The sequence below is a fragment of the Aythya ferina genome, assembly GCF_964211825.1.
Source record: "Aythya ferina genome assembly, chromosome: 9".
NCBI lineage: Eukaryota > Metazoa > Chordata > Aves > Anseriformes > Anatidae > Aythya > Aythya ferina.
The window spans coordinates 5,270,314-5,294,515 of NC_140305.1; the positions used below are offsets into that span (position 1 = coordinate 5,270,314).

The 24,202-nt window shown below is 40.8% G+C and overlaps 3 protein-coding genes across 10 annotated transcripts in view; 2 read left to right on the forward strand and 1 right to left on the reverse strand.

Moving 5' to 3' along the window:
- Nucleotides 1-523: 523 nt before the first annotated feature.
- LOC311441326 (thiamine transporter 2-like) lies at nucleotides 524-10,939 on the forward strand. Its single transcript, XM_084529288.1, has 6 exons — nucleotides 524-626; nucleotides 3,255-3,420; nucleotides 3,766-4,585; nucleotides 6,043-6,235; nucleotides 7,995-8,136; nucleotides 9,024-10,939. Exons 1-6 carry the CDS (start codon nucleotides 592-594, stop codon nucleotides 9,201-9,203), a joined length of 1,536 nt encoding a protein of 511 aa, XP_084385414.1. The 5' UTR covers nucleotides 524-591; the 3' UTR covers nucleotides 9,204-10,939.
- A 151-nt stretch (nucleotides 10,940-11,090) lies between these two features.
- Nucleotides 11,091-24,069, forward strand: LOC311441327 (thiamine transporter 2-like). Its single transcript, XM_084529289.1, has 6 exons — nucleotides 11,091-12,665; nucleotides 13,564-13,855; nucleotides 15,891-16,710; nucleotides 18,311-18,503; nucleotides 19,020-19,161; nucleotides 19,951-24,069. The coding sequence occupies exons 2-6, from the start codon at nucleotides 13,706-13,708 to the stop codon at nucleotides 20,071-20,073; spliced, it is 1,428 nt and encodes a 475-aa protein (XP_084385415.1). The 5' UTR covers nucleotides 11,091-12,665; nucleotides 13,564-13,705; the 3' UTR covers nucleotides 20,074-24,069.
- The window catches only part of AGFG1 (ArfGAP with FG repeats 1), a 36,355-nt gene continuing 35,438 nt past the window's right edge, over nucleotides 23,286-24,202 (reverse strand). For all 8 annotated transcript variants that reach the window (XM_084529284.1, XM_084529286.1, XM_084529281.1 and 5 more), the window contains one exon: nucleotides 23,286-24,068. In XM_084529284.1, coding sequence (XP_084385410.1) covers nucleotides 24,009-24,068 — 60 coding nt within the window. In that variant the 3' untranslated portion in view covers nucleotides 23,286-24,008. The remainder of the gene's footprint in view (nucleotides 24,069-24,202) is intronic.

A 24,202-nucleotide genomic window follows, 5' to 3' on the forward strand; every position in this document is an offset into this window, starting at 1 on the left:
CCACAGGAACTTCCACAGATGACTATAGGATCATCTCCATCATCAGTAGGGCTGAGAGACTTTTCCCTAAGCAAAAGATTTGAGAAGTCTGATAATAACCAAGAGCAAAACAGAGGCAGAGCATTTTACTTTTTAAAGCTGACAAAATGTCACAAAACAAGGTATTTAGTGAGAAAACATTTAAGCCTTACAACACTGGCATTTGCTCTCCCTTATTTATGCCATTACTCAGACATAGGGTACTGTTCCATCCTTAATATGGAGCAGTTTCCCAAGCCACGCACCCTGCCAAATAGATCCAAAGATATTTGGAACAGGATTAGCCCTATTGCTTTTGTGCCAGTCAAGCATCAAATCATGGTGTCAGTCTTGATTTACTGCTGCCTTTGGGCAAGAACAGGCCAGGATTGTCTGGCTGTTCCTTTAAGGGTGCTGAAAGTGAGCCAGCTGGAAATGCTTTCAAAGGTGTCATTAGAACAAGTTGAAATACCAGAAGAACAGGAAAAGCACAAAAAATAAATACAGTCCAGTAGCTGCAACACAGAGAGGACAGCCAGAAGAGACTGGAGATACTAAAAGAGGACATTACCCATGGAAGCGGGAAAGGAGGAGCTCAAGCAGACAAGGTATGGTTACATTCGAGCTTCAGAAATCCTGCAGCAACAGGGGAAAGAGGGAAGAGAGAAGAGAACAGTCCAGTGGGGAACTGGGGGGCTAAATGATGCTTGTGGGAGAAGAGTGGGTGGCTCTGGCACTAAGTAAGAATTGATTGAGCATGCAGTGAAAACAAGAAACAGATTTTTCCACAGAGGGACAACAAGGCATCCCACCATCTCACCAAAAGAGAAGAAAAACCTAGTTATAAAAGAAAAAAAATGATCCTAAGGGGTGAATGAAGGGGAAAAATTTGGCTGCCTTCCACTTCAGCACCGAGGTACAGATTTCACTGTTTGTGGTTGTAAATGCAGAAAGTGACAATGACAACAGTGCCCAGCAGAGCTGAGCTAGGGCTGCAGCAGAACCCTTTGATACCGCAGTGCTGGGGTGCAAGGTGGGCATGTACCCCACTGTGGTTTGGTTATTGCCCACCTCCTGGCTCCCCAAGGGCAGAGCAGGCTGCCCCTGCACAACCTCACACCCTCAGCCCACTGCACCTCTTGGCTCAGCTGCTCAAATCAGGTGGGAAGCTTCTCATCTAAAATATCTGCCAGTCTAGCACAGGTGCCTCCACTAGTAAATCTCCAGAACAGAGCTGTGTGTCTAACCCCAAGTAGTGCATGTGTTGGGAATGGAGAGATGCACTTACCAGGGTGCACCTGAAGTTTTTTTGTACACAGTTTGAAACAGATCACTGCAGCTGATGGCACAACCCTGCCACCAAGGGCCAGTGCCGGGGTGTAGCACCCAGTGCTTTCAGAGTCCCTGGGCATGCAGTAGCCTCCAGCCTCCCTAGAAGTCTGTCCATGTCCCACTTGCATCCCAAGACATGGGATATTTTGAAAGGGTCCCTGAAACCTGCCACTTTCACTCCACAGAGCCTGCCCGCTGTAGACTGAGCACAGCAAGACCTAAAAGAGTCAGGAGCAGTAACCTGAGAATCTCATCTGGCAAGGGGCAAATGCAACCTGGTTACAGAGCTAGTATGGACCTCTGATGGATATTAAAGTGCTAGAGATGCACTTCACCCACCCTCTTCTTAGCACCTGTCTCAGAGCCTTTCAGTATCACCTTAAGAGTTCATACAGCATTAGGGTGCTATACGGCATTAATGATTATCCTACGAAAGGATAGCGAGAGGATGTTTTGGTGACTAAGCAAGAAGGATCCTAGGCAGGGCCAAAACTAGTCCTTGTCAACTCCTAATGTGCAGCAGAAACTATTGCAACAACAGGGAATGAAGGAGGGGCAGAAATGCCTTTCCTTGAGTGCTCTGAATGTGTCCCAGTCACATTTTTCCTTTGCTGAGGTCATCTTGCCCTCTAGTGGTTCAAGCCGCAGAGTTGACATACAGCTAGATTAATTTCTGCTGTAAATCTTGTAATGGCAGTAGTTTCAGAAATTATAGCATAAAACGAAATAATTCAAGTTCCCTTTGATCTGAACCTTTTCTTTGCGTATCATTAGCAAAATGCATTCATGGTATGAACTTCTAAAAGGTGCAGAAAAACTGCTACATTATACTTCATATATCACATCCCAGGTAACTTTGCACCCTAACAAGAGGAGCCTCCACCCAACCTACAGGGAGTGATGCAGTCAACAGCTACATGAACGTTTATTTTGGGGTAGATCTTAACTCATCTTTTAAAAAGTTGAGGAAAAACACTGCCTCCAAAAGTACTATTTTAAAATTAGAACAATATTTTGCCTGAAAAGAGTTCCCAGGAAGTAGGTGGACATCTGCAGAGTAACAGCAACACCAGCTGGCAACAGGAACAGTCCAGAGGGCTCCAGAAGATAAACCCTGCAAGTTTAGATTCCTGATATTGCCTACACCTACATGACTATGGAGTATAGCCTACACTGTTTCCTCTGCATGCCCCCGTCATACCCATTTTGATGTCTCTTGGGCTCTCTCCAGAAGAGTTGCACCAAGATTTAATTTTTCATAAGTCTTAGCTAGAGAAAAGAGCCCAAATATCTGCTTCATTTCATTTTAATGTGAACTACTACTTTTAGTAACCACAAATGTTTTTTTATAGACTGAATATAGAAGGCCTACATCCAAACTGGACTTCTGATGAATCTGAAGCAATAAATTCCAGCTGAGAATCTGGCTTGACATGCTTTCTGTTTTTATTAGTGACTCTCATTTGCTAGGCTCTGGCTCTCCATAACAGAAAAGCCACACACATCTAGGAGGCCATGGAGGAAAAACAGTGATTGTGAAGTTAATTGTGCTTGTTAATCAACATGGTGCTTGGGGGGGCGGCATCTCAGTGCTCTGCAATCTCCAGGGAAAAAAAGCCTTCCTAGATGAAGGAAGGCTTCCCCAGTGGCTACCTTGGCCAGCACAGAATGAATGATGGCATAATTTGTCTCTCACTCAAAGATCTTCCAAGTCATTCTTTATTTCCTATCTACAAGGAGATGTATGTACAGAAAGCTTTCCACTTAAAGTGAAGAAAAATGCTTTCCCATTGCCAACCTCTAAAGAACACTCCTTGACATTAGAAACCACAAAACAGAACTTACAATTACAAAATATCTTTGTGCTTGCATGGGTAGTGTTATCTAACAGACTTCCTCCCCAGCTTTGCTGCACGAATCATGGGCTGCTGGAAGCAAGAAGGAAGCAACACTTGGACTTTCCCCACCCTGGTCCTCTGCCTCTATGGATTCTTCAACATGATGAAGCCATCAGAACCTTTTCTAACCCCTTATCTAACAGGACCAGATAAAAATTTGACAATAGATGAGGTATGGCTTTATTCTACATTTTCTTTTAAGTGGAGCACCAAAAATCAAAAGTAAAATTGTAAACAAAGCCTTTAAAGAAAAACAATGGTGGGAAAAAAAAAAAAAAGCAAAACTGTAACCAGCTTGGGAAGGTTACAATTTGCTGCAGGTAGCATAAGTAAAAGACTCAAAATATATAACAGGTTTTCTAAAATTTAAAATTCAGTAGCATGTTCAACACACTCATCGTGCTTCAGACCAGCATGGTTGTGGATATTATGAATTCTTCTTCCCTTCTGTAAAACCATTTAAAATAAATCAGCTTATTTCCCCAAAGAGGAATTACATACATTTCTTCTCTTGTAGGTTACCAACCAGATTTTCCCCGTTTGGACATACTCCTACCTCGCACTCCTGCTCCCAGTCTTCCTGATCACAGACTACGTGCGCTACAAGCCCGTCCTCCTCCTCCAGGGCATCAGCTACATCGTCACCTGGCTCTTGCTGCTCTTCGCTCACGGCGTGGTGGCCATGCAGGTGATGGAATTCTTCTACGGGATGGTGACAGCCACCGAGGTCGCCTATTACGCCTACATCTACAGCGTCGTCAGCGCCGATCGCTATCAGCGAGTGACGAGCTATTGCAGGAGCATCACCCTGGTCGCGGCCACAGTTGCCGCAGTGCTGGGACAGCTGCTGGTTTCCTTGGCACACGTGTCCTACTTCCACCTCAACGCCATTACCCTCGCTTCCGTCTCCCTGGCATTCCTGTGCTCCTTTCTCCTGCCAATGCCTCAGAAGAGCATGTTCTTCCATAAAAAAGGTGTCTCTGAAACCCTCCCGCAACCACAAAAAGCTGTGGCTACGCTCCCTTCCAGCGGGCCGTCGAGCTGCCAGCAACAGGACGAGGACTGCGCAGCTGCTGACACGGGACCAGCACCACAGCAGCAGGCTGAACAGCCCAAGCCCCAAAACCACATGCTCAGAGTACTGGTGCAGCTGAGCAGGGACTTGAGGGATTGCTACAGCTCTAGGAAGCTGCTTTACTGGTCCCTGTGGTGGGCTTTGGCTACAGCAGGCTTCAATCAGATTGTGAATTACATCCAAGTGCTGTGGGATTTCAGAGCCCCCTCCCACAGCTCTGCAGTGTACAATGGAGCTGTTGAAGCCATAGCAACTTTCCTGAGTAAGTTCATGTCTAAGCATCAATCACAAAGGTAGTCTCTGAAGTTTTACTTTAGCACATTTTTGCAGTTCCTTTCCATTGTAGATACCCCAAGGAAACAGTACATGCGTTGTGCATTCAAGATCCAGTTTTTTGATGTACAAAACAGTTCAAACATGAGCTATATTTCTATATGACTGGGGCACCAACCTTTATCCTGGCAGCACACACAAGCGTACACATCACACAGACCTTCCATCCAGCTGCTTGATCCATTCGGAGGCACTCATGTTTCTTTTGCAAGGTTTTGCTTTTTTTTTTTTTTTTTTTTTATCTTGTCTCCCATCCCACCAGCAAGCATCACAACAGTTCCCATAGCAATAGTAGCAGCTTACAAAGATGAGTTTTTCCATAAATATTTTATACAAGAACTTAAACATCTCATTAAGATCTTTCTCTGTTAAAATGCTCTTGCACAGCAGGAAGCAAAGAATTTCAGCAATTCCAAGATATGGGGATTTACAGGAAAAAATGCTTACTGAATTCATGATGTTACTGATGTTAACCATACTCTTTTGCAGTGGGAGCAGATGCCTGCTTCATATAAGCAAAGATATCCAAAGGCAAATCAAGAGTACCACCCTTACTTGGCAGTGTTCCACACTCTCATTGTGCTGCTGTGGAGGACTTGCACAAGACATTGGGGCGTGATCCACCAGGGAAAATAAGTATGTCTATGTTGCATCTGGCCATTCAAGTTACCATTCCTGTCATTAAGGAGAAACATATACTTCTAAGTATTTGTTAAAAGTTACTCTGGTCTGGAGGTAGACAGCTAATACAGACCAAGTGACTCATGCATTAGAAGGAACTCCTATAGTGCCTATTCCACGATGAATTCCTCTTTCTCCTGGAATCACCTAGTTCTCACTGTAGAGGCTTTAAAATTGTACAAGACACATAAACGGATACTCTGACGGCTTACTTTCAAAACAGATGTCTTTATAGCAGACCCACCAAAAGAAAATACTGCTTATCCTTTCATTTTCTTGAGTACATTCACAGAAGTTATCTCCCTCCCCCCCCCCCTTTTTTTTTTTTTGGCAGCTTAGTCCCTTTACGAGCTGCACAGAGCTAATCTATTAACCAAAAAGGTAACTGGCTTACTATACAACCAAGCTAGTAAGCAATAAAAGCTGGAAAGATTTGGAAGAATTGTTCCTTTTGAGCTTGCTGGGTACTACACAGATAACAATGAATCTTTCCACAAGACGGTTTATCCAAAAAGCGGAGTAAAATACTATGAAAAGAATTGCAGATAATTTATGTTTTTGTCTAAAAATGACTAGTCATCTGCACAGTTTCTGAACTAGTCTTCTTCATTATTCAGCGTTGCCTTTTGGTATGCGAGGGTGGCACTTGGTGATGCAGGCTACAAAACAGATGCAACATTTACTTTTTTTTTCCTCCCTCTCTAGGCTCGGTAACGTCTTTCATGGTGGCATATGTGAAAGTGAACTGGGACCATTTTGGAGAACTGGCATTAGGGATATTCTCCACAATAGATGCTGGTTCTCTCTTCCTCATGCACTTTACTACCAACATCTGGTCATGTTATGCTGGCTACCTCATTTTCAAGGCAAGCTATATGCTCCTTATAACAATAGCAACGTAAGTATAAACCCTTACAGTGCTACCATTATGTGTGTAATATTAACCCTACGTTAAGCATACGTTGGGCATTCCTCTTTTTACTCAAGAGATAGCTGATCTAAAAGTAGACATAACTGTTTAGGTAAAGATAAGGACACTTAAATGCCCACTTATGTTGTTTTCATCCTTCTAAACAGCCGTAAGTTATCAAAAGAACACTGAACAATTGCCTATGCAGAAGCTAAACATATAAAGTATCCTTTAATAATAAATATTATTAAGGATAATAAATATTATCCTTTAATAATAATAAAGTATTATTACAGGCAATGGTAACAGCAAAACATAAGTTACTTTCCTTGTGCAAAAACACTGGCATAGGAGATGTGGGGACAACACAACCATCTTTAAAAAGCAGATCAAGAGCCATCTTTTAATATCCCCTTATGTCTTGACCACCTTGCTGATAGTTTTCAAGCTATGAGCTATGTGAAAGCAGGAAAAGATTTGCCATGAGCATTCCCCAGCACAACTTTATACATGCATCTTTAATGACATTATGGTGTAAACAAAATATAATAGCATAGCACATTTAAATGCAGATGACCTCAAATGAGATCAAGCTATTTTGTTGTCAGATATAGAAAAAATATAAACAACACATTTTCCCACTTATTGCATTGGTCAGAATGCCTTCAGACTAGCTCAAAGTTTTACTATACTATTTCATTAACAAAAACACTAGATGCATTTTTGTGTCAAAAACAAGATTACTCAGATAATTTAAAAACTGCTATAACTGCAGTTCATGACAAGATGGTACCATCTTGAATGAAGTCAGTTGAATCCAGTTTATATTTTGGTGGATTTTCAGTGCATTATAGTGGATAATACCTGAACTACTTCAATATATTCAATAGAAAAAGAATAAAAGTTTGCACAAATGAGCCCTGTTGAAAGTCAGTGCAAAGCATACTGGAGGAAGAGCAGATAGATTTGTTCAAATAGAAACTTGGGAGGTAAATATCGCTAAGATAGATGTTCCAATTATTGTCAAAAAAGATATTGCAAGGACAAAAAATTTGTGCGCCCTTGACAAGAATAAACCACATTCTACCTCCACTCTTAAGCCACAAAGCAAGAAGTGATTCACTTCATAAAAATTTTGATTAGAACATACCCATGGTGACCACTGAAGTCCAACCTCCCAGCCAGGGCAGAACTCCTGCCAATGCCAGATCAGGTGATGGTTTTGTCCATCCAAACCTTCAAAGCCTATAGCCATGGGAACTTTACAACCTGTCTGGGAAACTTAACCCAGCGCTCTATTTCCCTATGAGGTATTCCCTCCCCTCCACCCCTTATGTCCAGCTTGAACTCTTCAAGACAGTTATGGCATTGCTATAGTCTGGCACAAGACCACCAAGTGAAGAAGTGTTCGAGCACACAGAAAAAGCCCTATTGATATTGCTAAGCTTTCTGAGGCCCAAGAGGGGAACCACAGGCCATCTGCCTGGGACCAGCACAGTCTGAAGGCAGAAAAGGAAGATCCAATCTTCTGATCACCTGATGTGGTTTGGAAAAGCAACACAGACAAGTACAAAGTCACTGAAATGCACTCCAGTAGTCAGGACCCTGCTGGGAGCAATCAAACAGATGAAGCACCATTTAGCCCACCCTTCGAGTATCACCTCTATGATGCGTTTCTCTATCAACAACATGGAGAGCGACAGCTTCCCACCCAGTGTGAAGTACCTGACAGCCAGTCTCACCTTAGGTTCCAGATCGCTGTAAACCTGAGCATGGAGCGCTACGCTTTGATGTTTGGATTGAACAACTTCATCGCACTGGTGATTCAGACAATCCTTACAGTAGTCGTAGTGGATTCAAGAGGCCTGGGACTGAACATAGTGACTCAGGTACGTACTGTTAATTTGCTTCCATTTCACTGATTAGCTGATTCATTTTCAAAAGTTTACAAAAAAAAATCACTTCTAATTGCAGCCCAGGAACAAACCTGGTCTGTATCTCAAGGTGAGTAATAAAATCTTTCCACCCATGGTTTGATCATATAAGGTAGCGTGGGATATCCTATCTCACATCAGTGCCAGTAGCTTCAGTCAAGGCAATTCCACTCACATTGAAGTCAATTGAAATTTACTGACTTCTGCAATTTCTCAGACGGTGTCTGAGAAGCTGGGACAACTTCCTACTCCTATGGATGTGAAGAAAACTAAACCTATTCAGATATTCTGCATGGAGACAACAAAAGATATTTTGAAAGATTTAACCTTTAATCTTTAAGATTAAGAACATAAACATGTACAGACATCATAAATAGGCTTGCCACTGTTGTCAGAAAGACTGATACAAATTAATGTTGTATTTACTGAAGCCAGTGTGGTGACACCAGTGAAATGTGCAAGTAAGAGCAAAAAAAGGACTAACTCAATCTTCGCTTGCATTATTCATGACTATGTGAGTAATGGGCATGCTGGTAGTGAAACTACTTCTACATTTTGCAATAGAAAAAAATCTTGTTCCCATCTCTTCCTCCTCTGATGGTTATTAGGAAGCACAGGGAATAGAAACAACATGGCAGTTCTTCGTACCTCAGAGACCTGCTGGTTGCTGGAAAAGCTAAGATTTTGCTTAAACACAAAGCAAGAACTTTAACAGAGAAATTGTGCTAGGATATAAGTAAACAAAATAGTGTCTGTCTCCAGGAGAAACAGTGTTTCCCTACCATGTGTTTTTCATCACTTTTTTTTTTTTTTTTTGCCTTTTTCTCCCACCTCATCTCCAGTTTTTAATTTATGGCAGCTACTTCGCAGTCATAGCTGGGATTTTCTTGATCAGAAGCATTTGCATGCTTCTTTCAAGCAAATGCAGAAGGAAAATAGCAAGATCATGGAAAGAGCCTCTGAACTTTGCCGAACACGAACCAAAAGAGCAGACTGTGACTGGCTATACGACCCGGCTGTAGGAGTCAAGCAAAGGCTCACGTGGCCTGGCTCTCATGGGAGAAGAGCTCCTACTGCAGCATACAGAGAACAGCAATGCAAGAGGAACATACAACACAGCCCTGAAAAGCTATGCTGAATCGTTACAGCACTTCCTTACAACATATGCCAGCTAAGAATGATCATCAGAATGGCACCGAGCCAAGAATAAAGGATAAGTTGCTTTAGATTTTTCCTTATTTGCCTTTAAACAGCTTAACAGCAATACTTTATAATCAAAAAAGCACAGCAACCACCTTGGCATCCCACTGCGCACAAAAAAGATCCAAGTTCATTGCCTTGCTTGGTCTTGCTCTTGCAACCAGTGTCGCCTAGCTGCTTCCACACACACTTGCTCATACACGCGGGCCACAGGGCTACTGCCCACCTTGTGCGAACCTTGCTCTGAAAACAGGAAGAAGGTATTGCATTTGCATCGTGATGTTCCTTCCTGCCTAAATACAGGTGATTCAGAGGGTGAAAGCCCACCTCAGAAGCACATCTTTTGCACACAACAGTGCAAAGGCAGGGCTTGCACAACCTGTCTGAGAAGAAGGTTCAACCACTGCTAGGCCACAGTTGCTGTTTGGCCCATGTTTGAAAATTGCAACCTAAACACTGCACTGAACCCATAGCAATCTCAGCCCAGAAGGGTAAACATTTCAGAGTCAAAACAAAAATGAACCTTCCCCACTCATTTCTTTGTGCTTCCAGTAAAATTAATATTTTAAGACTGTCTTCCTGTTTCAACAGGAAGAAGAGAAAAAACAAAAAGAGGTTGAGTAGTATGGACTAAATCCAAAAAAAGTATGTTGTTGAGGAATTTGAGCGACTCTGCATAGGAATCCAGATTAACAGGAAGATTTAAAACTGAAATGAGGAGAAAAAAAAAAACACAACTAGTGCCACACAATTTTGCTCAGCAGATGAGGAGGTTCACTGATCTTGGCCAAGGATTTGTCAGGGTCAGCATCTCAGAATTTAGCAAGAGACTTTATGCTAAACTAAATTAGTTGTAAGACTTAAAGGACAGTCAGTCCAGGAAGAGAAAAAATTATAAAAAAGCTTGCATAGTGAATGCATAGTTTAATATAAAAACATACCCATATGTTAAAGTTATTTCTGTACTGCAGCTTGCAATACCTACATATCACTAATAAAAATAGAAAATACTTTGCATTTGCAGAATAAATATGTTTCCTGTGGAGAAAAGTTATTATCTATACAAACATTTGTGCTTTTCATACAATCGTCATATACTGGAAGTAGGCAAACTATCTAGAGGCAAGACTAAGCAGGAGAGAATTTGCTTTAAGTCACAAGAATCAGTAGGACTTGCCCAAATGAACCCAGCTCGTTTTCTAGTCATTTTATCTAGTATTGTGCACTGCATCGACATTCTCAGTTGTAAACTGTCTTTAAGCACAACAGTTTAACCAATGCAGATGTAAAAGCAGGAGATGTACTTAGCCTCCACTAAGCACTACCTTGTATTACCACAGAACTACCTACATAACACTCCTGCCTGGGGGACAGAAGTCCAATAAAGCATGGACCACTTAGTATTACCTCATGAATAGAAAACCTCTTTTGAGGCTTTTACTTACAAACACAGATGCAAGTTCTGGACTGGCAGCTAACCAGAATTTGTGCTTAAATGAAAAAAAACTCAGTATTTAAAATTGATAGAAAAAACAGTAAAAGTTCTGAACTGGTCAAATCTCACTGTCTTCTCTGTATTGCCACTGAAGAGCAAAAGAACCAAGCAGACAATATATTCAGTTTTCAGCTATAGAGAACCCTGTCTTCAAAAAAGTCTTTAAACATGCATACAGTTTATATTTGGATACCTGTTCTCTCTCTACAAAAGATTATGGAGTTGGGAGTTTGGAGGAGCATTTGGGAGGGGAGGAGGGATAGGGAAGCTCTGAGGAGTGTCAGGAAGGACATGACGCAATGAAATTACAAACTACAGCAAAAGAAAGTAAAGCCTCATGTTACCTTGAGTTTTCAGCTGCAAATCAGTGTTAACCCAGTAATCAGATTTCATCCAAAATAGCAAGATGCACATCCACCTGTGCGTTCACACAATGCACACATTTTGGAGAGGCCATAGTCTGGGCCTGGCAGGCTATTTGATCTGCAGAAGGATACTGAAGAAATCCACCTCCTCTTGCATGCAGTTGTGTTTAGTATTAAGAGCTCATCTTTCCTCCCAGGGTGACCAAAAATTCCATGGAACTACAAAAACCTGAAGTGGAACACATTGCTCCCCATAGCTACAGCCCCATCTCAGTGCATCACTAACTACCTTTGAAACACCAGTGGTTTTGGAGACACGTCTTCACCATGATACCATCCAGCAAGCTGGGAAGGCCAGTTTTGGCCATGCCAGCAAGAAAACTGCATATTTCTATTCAAAGTCAGTAGACATCAACCAAGCACTGTGTGGGTAACCAGAGAAATGCCAGTCAGCAGCCACCTTGCAGTAGGCCAGTTGACTTACCCAGCAGCATTGTCTCCATGTTTTCATTTCTCAAAAACCATTTGTAAAGAGCGAGCATGAAACATGGAGACAGAACATGCCTCACTTCCCTGAACACTTCTAGCACTACAGGCTAGAAGCAGAGTGAGAGGTTTCCATAACTGTAAAACAAAACCTCACAAAACTCCAAATAGCGTGTGGGGCCACTCCTGCCAGGGCCACGGGGTTGGTCAATACCCATCCCACAGCCCATGTGTGGACTTCAGGGTCAGCTCCCTCTTCTGATGAGCCAAGGGAGAAGTAGGAAGCCCAGTCAAAAATTGCTGAAGGAAAGCAAAACCACTTCTGAGGCTTTCTGCAGCTATGTTTTTTTGTTTTGTTTTTGTCATTAAGAAAAGTGACAGACTGGTCCTTTGATGCAATTTCTGGCCAAGAAACATTAGGAAGTTTTCTGTGTCCTACCTCCCCACACACCCACATTGAAGGCAGTCAGAAAACTGAGCCCAGAGGTCTCAGTGCTATGCCCAGGAAAAACCTATGTCAGCCCAAGCTTTAAAACATGTGCTGTTATATTCTTATCCACAAACTGAAGGATACACCTTTAAGAGGTACTCATTAACATAAAAAGGTAATCAAGTAATTGCTTTCTTGCCCTATCATTTTTAATTAATCATTATTAAGAACTGTGAGTCTTAATCCTTTATCTTAAAGTTAGAATCACTTGCTGACAAAACCTATAAAGTAGAAGGCTTCCCCTGCACTCTTTATGAGGAAGTTCTGCAAGCAAGAAAAGTTGAGATGAATTATTATTTAGTTCTGTTAACTTTTTATCAAGTTTATTTTCTAAGAGTTCTTACTAATACGACACAAGTCTTCTTCTCTTCTACAGTATAGGAACCTATCCTAGGAAGAAACTGCACATGCATCCACAAACAACAGACCACAACCCCAGCTTTGACAGGTAATTTATGGCCCTAGAGGTTAGTTGGAAGAGTGCAAAAGCTACTCAACTCAGCACATTTGGAAGGGATGTAAGATTTATGCTGATGTCATTCATTAGGCTGAGTTTTAGTATATTTTTATTTGTAAAAAACATATCAAGAATTCAAATACAAATTTAAGGAGTTAAGGATAACACAGGCTACTTTGGTACAAATCATTGTATCTAAGTACAAAGTACAATGATTTACACAAGGAGGATAATCGGACGTAGTCATTTAAAATCAAGTTTTGATGTTAGGGTTGTTTTTTGTAACCTTCCTCTAAGGTCACAGCAATGCTGCCTTAACATCCTATTTATGGTACCTTAGTGTTAAGCAAGTAAAATAAGCTTAAAAGACACAAGTTTCTTTATTTTTGCTGCCAACTACAAAGAGGAAAAGTCTTTTTTTTTTTTTTTTCTCCTATTAATCACCACTTTTAAAAGTGAAGCCAGGAGCCCTCTTTAAGTCTGAGGAGGTAGATTCAAGAGGCTGCGAGTTTCTACATCTATGTACTCACTCAAACAACCAGAGTGTAAGAAAGATGAGTATTAAAGTGTTTTGAAGAAGCCAAGCTCAGAACGGGTTGCAATCTGGCTGGGGGTTTTTTACTGTCTGCAAAACGTCTTGCACTTCTGTTGTTCCACTTGGCTCCCAGATAGGAAATCATTAGAAAAATGCCTCCCTGAGCATTCTGAGAATGAGCTCTAATCTGACAGTTTGCCCTCTCATCTATTCAGAAATGAGACTGTAATGGATTTTTATTCTTCCACTACATCTACTTAATTTTAAGTGAGTCAGTAAGAATAACCTTTGATAGACAAGACAGAGATCAGAGTTTGCCACCAATGTCCCTTGATCCGAGTTGTTCATTTACAGGCTCTCTGTGATTAGCAGCAAGTGTGGTGAAAGCAGCATTAGCTGAAGCAGCGTTGATTAAAAAGTAAACCTACAAATGAATTTTTAGCAACTGTGAACAGTATTTTTTAAACTTCTGGTGCACTACGTTTCTACATGGACTATGGATTGCTGGAAAGGAGCCATAGGCAGCAACTGGATTTATCCCACAGTCATCATTTGTGCGAATGGATTTTTTTCCACAATGAGGCCATCAGAATCTTTTCTCACTCCTTACTTAAGTGGACCAGATAAAAACCTAACAATTGAACAGGTAAGCAGCTGTTCTCTTATATAATTAGAAACCTTAAAGCAGTAAGACTCACAGTAATAACTGAATGGGAGAAAAAGCATTCAGTAAGATAGGTGTATTTTATCGAGATACCCCTATGTAAGATTGTCCTGGAAAAGGATAAGGATTCTCCTCTTTTGCAAGTTTATGTTCTGAAGTCCCCACATTCCTGGACTTTGAAACCATTTTGGTTGTTATTTAAGAAATTGATACTTTCAACAAGATCAGGTCAGACAGTTCCTTCCCTCCAAGAAAGAGCAACAATGAGATTTATTGATACTTATTGGGGAATTATACTAACAATAAATATGAAATAGTGATCAGACATAAGGCAACCAAGCACGCTTCTGCTGATGACCTATTAGATTATTACCTACATTACTAAGGTGTTCTGTGCATCCATTAGTCTAGTCTGTGCAGGTCAGATTCACATAAAAGTTGTTTTTTAATTTTTAATTATTTTTTAAAAAGCATGTACTGTGAGTCTGTGTTCTGCTCCTCTGTTCAGCACTGGTTGCTTCAGGTGCATGCTTCATAATAAAAAGAGGACAAATTAAAAGAGAATCATGAATCTAATGGCATAATTAGACAACACAATCTATGTACACCCATATAACTGTGAGCGTGAAATCACTCCTGATTTGCACTAGTAAAAGCTGAGGCAGAATCTGCCAGCATAGCATGAACCCAATTTTTCCTCTGAAAGAGGTGTATTAGGTGTATTTTGTTTTGTTTTTTTGAAATCTGAAGTGAAAACTTTCTTACATTAAGTATATAAGTAAGATGATGAAATGCCTTAATTCTCTTTTCAGCAACAACCAGCTCAAAAATAAGAACAGTACAGATACTGACTCTTTCAGCTACACTCTCCTGTCATGAGCTAAATCCCCAAGTTTCAGTCACTTAAAGTGCAGATAAACAAAAGCAACTCCCAGAAAGATGCAGTGATCCTGCTGCTCACCAATCATACTAGTTCATAAAATGATAAACAGCTATCGTTGTTCTCTCAGCATGTGAAACAATTCAAGTCTAACTGCTTAAGCCGAGAACAAGAAATCGTGACCTAATATCCAAGCAGGTCCAGCACTTACTAGGTAAGACCTCCCCAAAACAGACATCTTACGGTCAGAGTTCACTTGGTGACGTGTATCCAGAAGAAACACACACCCCTGCTGCAGCTGTAGCCAAAGCTACCTGGGCAAACGCTGAGCTTTAGTGTAGAGCTCAGCACCTGCCAGCTTGGACGGAGATCAGTTTTAGAAAAATACAGGTGCTAGAACAAGTCCAGAGGAGGGCCACAATGATCAAGGGGCTAGAGCACCTCTGCGATGGTGACAGGCTGAGGGAGTTGGGGTTGTTCAGCCTGGAGAAGAGAAGGCTCCAGGGAGCCCTTACAGTGGCCTGCCAGTGCCTAAAGGGGGCCAACAGGAGAGCTGGGGAGGGACTCTGTCAGGGAGTGCAGCGACACCACAAGGGGGAAGGGCTTTAAACTAAAGGAGGGTAGGTTTAGGTGAGATACAAGGAGACTTTTTTTTTTTTTCTATGGAGGTGGTGAGGCCATGGCTCAGAAGCTGTGGATGCCACATCCCTGGAAGCACTCAGGACCAGGCTGGATGGGGCAGGGTAGGGCTTTGGTATTAGATCACCTTTAAGGTCCCTTCCAACCCAAACCATTCAGCTTCTAGGGAAAACAGTTTATTTCTGGAGCATCTATGCAATTGAAGGCCAACTGAAACTTATTCAAATACTGTTTCATTAAGAACTTACTTTTCACTCAATATTTAAAGATAACATGTGAAGACAACATAGTAATAACTAGATACCAAGTCCAACTCCAGTTCCCCCACCATAAGAGCATCTTATTTTTTCTAATCCAGCAATGAGGAGAGGTAATCAGCAGTATGCAATGACTCATACGGAAAGTAAAACTAAACAGGAATTAATTTTCAGATACCACAGGGAATAGTACTTGATGCAAGATAATGCTTGTGTCAGAGCAAAGTCAATTTCCTTCTAGGTTACCAACCAGATTTTCCCCGTTTGGACATACTCCTACCTCGCACTCCTGCTCCCAGTCTTCCTGATCACAGACTACGTGCGCTACAAGCCCGTCCTCCTCCTCCAGGGCATCAGCTACATCGTCACCTGGCTCTTGCTGCTCTTCGCTCACGGCGTGGTGGCCATGCAGGTGATGGAATTCTTCTACGGGATGGTGACAGCCACCGAGGTCGCCTATTACGCCTACATCTACAGCGTCGTCAGCGCCGATCGCTATCAGCGAGTGACGAGCTATTGCAGGAGCATCACCCTGGTCGCGGCCACAGTTGCCGCAGTGCTGGGACAGCTGCTGGTTTCCTTGGCACACGTGTCCTACTTCCACCTCAACGCCATTACCCTCGCTTCCGTCTCCCTGGCATTCCTGTGCTCCTTTCTCCTGCCAATGCCTCAGAAGAGCATGTTCTTCCATAAAAAAGGTGTCTCTGAAACCCTCCCGCAACCACAAAAAGCTGTGGCTACGCTCCCTTCCAGCGGGCCGTCGAGCTGCCAACAACAGGACGAGGACTGCGCAGCTGCTGACACGGGACCAGCACCACAGCAGCAGGCTGAACAGCCCAAGCCCCAAAACCACATGCTCAGAGTACTGGTGCAGCTGAGCAGGGACTTGAGGGATTGCTACAGCTCTAGGAAGCTGCTTTACTGGTCCCTGTGGTGGGCTTTGGCTACAGCAGGCTTCAATCAGATTGTGAATTACATCCAAGTGCTGTGGGATTTCAGAGCCCCCTCCCACAGCTCTGCAGTGTACAATGGAGCTGTTGAAGCAATAGCAACTTTTTTAGGTATGTAAAAAAACACTAGCAGCTACTTCTAATCTGTCTTGGCTGATGACATACTTTCATGATGTCTTCAGCAACTATTTCCTATAAGGATTAAGGTCAATAGTAACAGCTTCCAACACATAACCCCCACATAAATAGCGTGCAAAGCATCTCTTTACTATACAGGTTTATCCCTGGGGTCTTTAAAATACTCATATATACACACACACACACAAAATATGTAGTTTTTTCCTTCTCAGGGCACTTTGTTCCACCAAGAAGTTTTAGAAGTTTTCATTCACAGCTCTGTTTAGTTCATAAATTCAATGCAGAGTAAGCAGTTCAAAAAACTTGTGCAGTTCCACCTTGCCTACTCGTCTCCGAAATACATATAAATGAGTTGATACAAAAAGTAAAAAAAAAAATAAACTGAACTAGAGATATCTGCTCTAGACAGTCTGTTCTGACAGCGGATGAGTAGTCGTTTCAGGCTAAGTGATCCTGGATAAGCATGTTGTGACCCAACAACATAATGATCCATTGACCCAATGATATCCCTCTTTACCTGTGTGCCACTTCAGAGTGCAACTTTGTTTAAAAAGCTATGCAGTACCAATGCAGCCTCATTTCCAAGCTTCCACGTATCTCCTTCATACCAGCAGTCTTATCTCACAAGTAATACAGGGAATTGTCTGTCTACTCTCCCTCCCTGTACACAGCATGAAGTGCATTTAACTGAAATTACCCCAAAGCTTCGGCTACTGGTTTGAGCAGCATTCCCAAGAGCTTTCATGCTTTTGCACTGTCTGGAACTTGATACTACTCTGGAGTACAGAAAGCACTCTCATTACCAGGAACCTCTGCCTATTGTAGTTACAGACCAAGGAGGGAGGCCTACTGACTTCTGACGAGGAACACATGCAGCCAGCAAGTCCTGACCACTAGGGTACTATCCTGCCGAAAAGCTCAGGGGTAGCCAGTACTCACTGCTGTATAACCTGCCTGGACCAGACTTCTTTTGCATTTGAGCTACTAACCTCAGCATAGTGTTTCAAAAAGCTTTCATAAACACACAGGAGGCCTCAGTGCTAAAGGAGCACAAAAACCATAGCTGGATAGCATTCTTACAAGTAGTAGAAGGTATTTTTGCTATATGTCATTATCAATAAGGAGTATGACATTTTTCACCAGAAAAATTTTCACTGAAGCTATACTTTCATTAGGTAAACAAAAAAAAAAAAGTATGGAGGAGTACAACAGACTGTCATTTCATGAAGAGCTTTACATGAAAGAATTAAACTCCCCCAGGCATGAAGTGCTTGGTGAGGTTGTTCTCTTACTCCTGGTTGTCAAAAATGGCACAACAACAATACGCCAGGCACTGCTGCCTCCAACCTTAGGCATTAGGCACTTTCTCAGAGTGCTTCATCCTGACAAAGCTCTGTAAGCAAGAAAAAAGCAAAAAACAGACTCCCACAGCACTAATAGAAAATAGAAGCCACACTGTTATCAAAGTCTACTGTGGCCTTAAAAAAAAAAAAAAAAGTGATCCATTTACAGAGTAATGCCATGGCTCTAGAAGGATAGTAATGTTTGAATTTAAATTATTTTTCATTTTTAGGTTCAGCAACATCCATGGCAGTTGGATACATCAAAGTAGACTGGGATCTTTCTGGAGAACTGGCTTTGGGAATGTTCTCTGCCATGGATGCTGGTTCTCTGTTTCTCATGTACTTTACAGACAACATCTGGGCATGTTACGCTGGTTACCTTGTATTTAAGGCATGCTACATGTTCCTTATAACAATAGCAACGTAAGTATAACGCACAACTGTTCCAATTAAATTGATTTGAATCAGCAGAAATATCACTTTCACACTCATGAATTTTTACTAGAAATTTCCACAGAAATAAGATTTTTGAATAGGTCGCTATAGCAAAATAGTATTTCTAGCCTATATAAAACTACACTTAAATGTATGACCTAACCATAAAAATAGCTTATTTCAAGTCAGTCATTACCTTATTCTACATTTAACTGTCCAATTATTTATGTATGAGACTTCTCTAAATAATCACATGAACATACACAGGTCCTCGTTTAGCAAAAATATCCGAAATAAGATGCACAATAACATGGCAAAAGTGAAATAACAAAAAATAGATCTCTGCCAAAATGAAGATATTAAAACTGTAACTATCAAAAATAAAGAAGCTTTATCCTGAAGACTCCACTGTGAGAATGAAATCATTCCCAAACTTCCTCCCTTAGGTTGCAAGCACTCAAGTTCTCCAGAGCTCAGTTAACCTGGCTGTATATTCATTTTCAGGTTCCAGATTGCTGTCAATCTAAGTATGGAGCGTTATGCTTTGATGTTTGGTTTCAACAACTTTGTTGCACTGCTGATCCAGACAATTTTGACTGTTATTGTAGTAGATACAAGAGGTCTAGGACTGGATATCAGCACCCAGGTAAGCTACATTACTCATATTGCTCTCGCGTTCCCTGCTCTCCTCCAGAAGAGGGTTCTCTTCAAAGTTTAGCCTCTGGGGAGATATTAGGGGATGGATTAGCTTAGGGCACTTACTTGAAAACAGGTTCATTTGAAGTGAACTGGGAGTAGCTACTAGAGCCCACTTGTCCTCTAATCTTGTCCATGTTGCATTTCTGTAGTAATCTTAAGAACATATTTCACAGAGCAGAAGGGAGAACCATCACCTGTTACCCAGTTTCTTCTTATTTAAAGGCTTACTATTGACAAGTTTATTGTAAAAACACACTAAACAGAAGCAAAAAGCAAGCTGAAAGGTAATCTGTAGGTCTTTATTACTACAGAAATTCAAAGTTATGTAGTTTCATCGGATGCACTTTGAAGTTACTTTAATTCTGAAAATTACCTAATCTCATGCTCCCAGACAGCTTTAGTGTTTAAGCACACATACTTAATACCGCCCAAGTCTCTAGCTGTCATCTTTTCAGATAAGAGCCAGGAAGTGCTAGGCAGCTGTCCTCCTCCCTTACTGAGGTAGGGAGGGCACGCAAGTAACAGGATATTCTCTCCACCCCCCTTTTATGACTGCATTCTTTCTACTGGATGAAGTCAAGCAGCCAGACTTTGAGCCATTTCAAGAGGGGATTGTTCTGGGAACGTGGGTGGCAGGGAAGGGAAGAAGTCAGTGTAGGGACACCCCTTATGTTATTTAACAGCAAATACAGTTCTTGATTCTTCCTCCTCTCTTCTCCCCACCCCCATCTCCAAGTTTCTCATTTATGGCAGCTACTTTGCATTCATAGCTGGAATTTTCCTGACCAGAAGCGTATACACCATTATCTCCATCAAATGCAGAAATGCCAGTGTGGCTGGTGAACCTACTGATCATTAAGGGAAAAGAGATGAAAAGAATGGTTGCAAGCAACAATGCAGAAGGCTGTATCACCCAAACAATTAATTAGTGGAAACAATGCTCAAACAAACAAGACTGGTCAATGATGGAAAAGGCTGTTTATGAACCTTCAGCACAAAAAGCTTTGTAAACAGCATGATGCATTTTTTCCCAGTTCTCTTCACCAACAATTCTAATCCCAGATAATCCTCAAAAAAATCTTCTATTTCAACTCAAATTTAGTTATGCAGTCCTGACACCAAAACTTGCATTAATGCTCAACGAGCACAAGAGGAGGCAATTTCATACCGATGCCCGAACCTCACAACAGAAGAGCTTACAGAATAATACAACCTTTGAACTTTCACTTCTACTGAGTATTTTAATTAAAGGCAATTTACCATTAAACATAAGACTTTCAAACATGCCTGTAGAACCAAAAGTAATTGCCCCACAGCAGCAGGATGATCTGCAGGAAACGTTGCCTCCAAAACTTTTTGGTGACTTGCACTTTTTCAACTGGAAGTTCACATGCATTTTTAAAGCAAGTTTATGCAAGTAGCATCTAATCACCCCCGTCCCCAGAATGCTACCTCAGTAGGTTCAGAGGGATTACTACATTCTCACAAATGACCAAATGCAGTAACTTATCTGTGGAGGCAAATTTTTTTTAAGCCAGCCACAGGGAGAATTCGATTTCTATACAAGGCAGTCATACTTAAATAAGAACACTTGAAATGCTAGATATAACTAAAGCTAATCAGACTTTCAACTGTGTTCAGTAATGGCCACTTTGGAGTCATTTATATCAGCAGCAATTTTCATTACGTTTCTCTACCACAAGGTACAGCTTAGTCAAGAGAGAATTGAGAATTACTATTTTCCACTTTTCAGCTCACAAGAAAATAAAAGTCATGAATTCCTTTGAAAACATACTTTTTAAAACTTCTTAAGCTTACCTTTACGCCCCAGTAATTTCTCCCTCCAGCAGAGAAGAACATTTGCATCATATTTATGGCTCTCTTTCAGGATTCAAACTGAATTTGGTCCTTTTCAAACTACCCTGTTTCAATATTTGTTTCAGTGCAGCACTTGGGAAGTATGCAACCATTAAATTAAGTAACTAAGCTGCAGTACCTGGGCATCCATCTTGCAGAGTTCGTGATGTACCTCTTCCAGCATCATCTTAAACATATGAGAACTGATATATCAGGATTAAAAGTATTACTCTAGAAGCTCACCAAATTAATTTCTGTAAAACAGGGATAAAGTTATCAAGTAAAATGCTTTGACATTAAAGCAAAAGAAGGTATCTAGAAGTTAATGGGAGTATAGCTTTTTGGCAACTATGACAGTCGTGTGAGCAACTGCATGAACAACTGTAGAAAATTTTAAGACAAGACACAATTTCTAATCATGGGAGAAATATTTATTCATTTTGTACTTAATAGCTTTTATTAAAAAAAGTCAAGGCAGCTATGGTGTCAGTTTCTGTTCAATATGAAGGAGATTCAAGACAATACAAGATCTTCAGCCACTTGTCTGGAGTTTGATGAAGTTAGCAAGTGTACACTAAACTGGTGTGGTTATGCATAAAGTAAGAATTGGCAGCCTTTTACGCATTCAAGCTAGTAATGGAAAAATGAGACATTCTACTATTTCTGTAGCATAATTTAAATATGCAGCCTTGCATATTTAAGTGAATTCCAGTATCTTTTTAGCAGCAAACAGCTTCATTTAGGTCAGAATAATTTGTCCAAAGCCTAGTTTACATCAATTTAGAAATTCAGGGAGCACAGGATTGTTCCCCTTCCACAGCGTGGTCTTCATCTCATTGATGAGACACTCAGTTCTCTGCAATAAGTATACTTAAGTGTTCCACAATTCCTTCTAAACCCTTGAAGATTCCCATTCTTTACTGCATTCCTGTGTCATTATTCCAAAACAGATGTCAACAACAGAGAAATACAGCTATTTATATTATACTGGTGAGGGCATCACTAACACCCTGAAAAAAAAGTGTAGTTGCTGGCGGGTTTGCCTATGAATTCCCCAAAGGGTCTCAGGAATTAAAACACATACACTACTCCACGACCAGCCAGTTGTAGTCGGAAGAACAAGCAAGACTCCAAGTCTCTTTAACTTTAAATACATCAACAGGACAGAACAGACCTTTAAGTCTGGAATACTACTAGAAGCAATCTGTTGTGTCTGCCTGTCCTTTGGGATCTCCAAAGCTTCAGAAGAAGTTAACACGGAAACCACCATTTTCCACAGGTAGACAACATCAGTCTGCAGCCCTGGCATAAGAGTATTAATACAAGCAACAATCAAGCCTTTCAGTTCCCCTGGAAATAAGCATATCTAGCATTCAGTCAGGCGGTTACAAATAAAGTTTCTTACCTTCAGGAATTCTCCCACTTGTCTCAAACTGGCTTCCACATCATTTTCTCAAATATCTGTAATAAACTGATCCCATTTATTCTTGTTATTTTGAAAACTGTTAGACCTTTATTCTTCAACTGGCCAGAAGCTTGGAGTCCTTGTATTCACAATGTTCACATTAATTGCTTAGCTCTGGTATTACACTTGAACTTAAGCCAAATTAAGTGTTTAAAACCCAGCACTGACTACTTTGAAAAACGTACTCTTGTTGCAACTTCCCTATTAAAGATTAGGCAAGCCACACATTCACTCCTCCACAGATGCTACTCTAGTATGACAAGAAATATTCCAGTAAATAAAAAAAAAAAACACAATAAATTAACATTCCACAGGAGATCTTACTAATATATGTGCATTTTTAATAAAATGAGCACTAGTCCATTTGTTGTACCTTGGCCTGCTATTACACATACCATTCTGCTCACAACTAAGTCATGTTCAAAGACTCCATCATTAGCTACCCACAATTGTATCTTTTAGCAGTTAACCTTTTTTCAAGTCACTATCAGTGACTTTGTGTCCTTCATTACACAGCTATCCTGTCAGAGTAACTCAACTCAAGTTTCCTGTTAGATAAGTCACTTCACTAGAGTTAGAACAGCAGGCTTAATCACAAGGTCAAAATGTAGCTAAAACTGAGGGATGTGAAAATTAAGCTTAAATCACCTTTGAGCAGATCACTTTTGGTAACTCATTTGTGTATGAGATTCACAGTATGAACATTCTAACCCAATAAAGCATTATTGCACAGAAATAAAGCTACACGATCTTTTTCCTAATATTTATTTTTTTTTTCACCTGCAAACTGTAGCAAAACATGATCAGCTTTATTATGCAGACAGGTATCCCTCTAACATTAGAGATTTAGGCATGTATAAATAGAAGAGCTCTTAGGAAAGGAAACAAACCTTCAATTTAACTTCATGACTTCCAATACCAATGGTTAAAATGATGTAGCTCATTCATTCCAAGAGATACAACAGCACCTTAAAGTGGCTGATCTATTTCCCAGTAACATTTTCCACATAACAATGTGTTAAAGTTACAAATACTGATATGCACAAATAGCTATTTTCTAAGAAAAATATGTACAGTACTGCAGCATAATGAACGTGGTATCTGCAATAACTTATTAGCCAATTTTAATATACATGATACCGCTACTTTTTACCTGCCAGTTCACAGGTTCAAGGATGTTACCACAGCCCTCTGTTTTGCACATTATTACCTGGGGAGAGGTGTGTGTGTGTGTGGAGGGGAGGGGGTGTTGATTTTCTTTGTTTGGGGGGGCCTGTTTTTTTGTGTTTGTTTTTTCGTGTTTGTGTGTGTTTTTCCCCCCCCAAAGGTACACAAAGCAGGCTTTTATTTTAACTTCTTAAAGACTTCTTTTTTGTTTAAAGCTAATATCAGTGAAACAAGACAACAGTGCAAGAGGCGCAGAGATGTTATGTGACCACATAAGAGTTCTTTTGGGTAAAGTGTCTATAAGGCTATAAGAAAGGGTTGGTTGATGAGCTTCCTGTTGGGAATTGTCCTGTTGGTGCACCAGCCTGGGAGAAAATGAAAAAAAGACATATTTAAGACTTTTTTTCTGTATCACAATTATAAATACAGTGTATATAAAATGGTAAACAACTTCTTAGGATATTTTTTACATTGAAGTTTTTTGTGTGTGTTTTTCTTT

Excerpts from the sequence above, each read along its gene's own strand:
- LOC311441326 (XM_084529288.1), top strand. The coding sequence starts at position 592 with ATGGAAGCGGGAAAGGAGGAGCTCAAGCAGACAAG. Across the intron at positions 627-3,254 it reads GAGGAGCTCAAGCAGACAAG|CTTTGCTGCACGAATCATGG; the intron begins GTATGGTTACAT and ends CTTCCTCCCCAG. Across the intron at positions 6,236-7,994 it reads CTCCTTATAACAATAGCAAC|GTTCCAGATCGCTGTAAACC; the intron begins GTAAGTATAAAC and ends GTCTCACCTTAG.
- LOC311441327 (XM_084529289.1), top strand. The coding sequence starts at position 13,706 with ATGGATTGCTGGAAAGGAGCCATAGGCAGCAACTGGATTTATCCCACA. Across the intron at positions 16,711-18,310 it reads AGCAATAGCAACTTTTTTAG|GTTCAGCAACATCCATGGCA; the intron begins GTATGTAAAAAA and ends TTTCATTTTTAG. Across the intron at positions 18,504-19,019 it reads TTCCTTATAACAATAGCAAC|GTTCCAGATTGCTGTCAATC; the intron begins GTAAGTATAACG and ends ATTCATTTTCAG.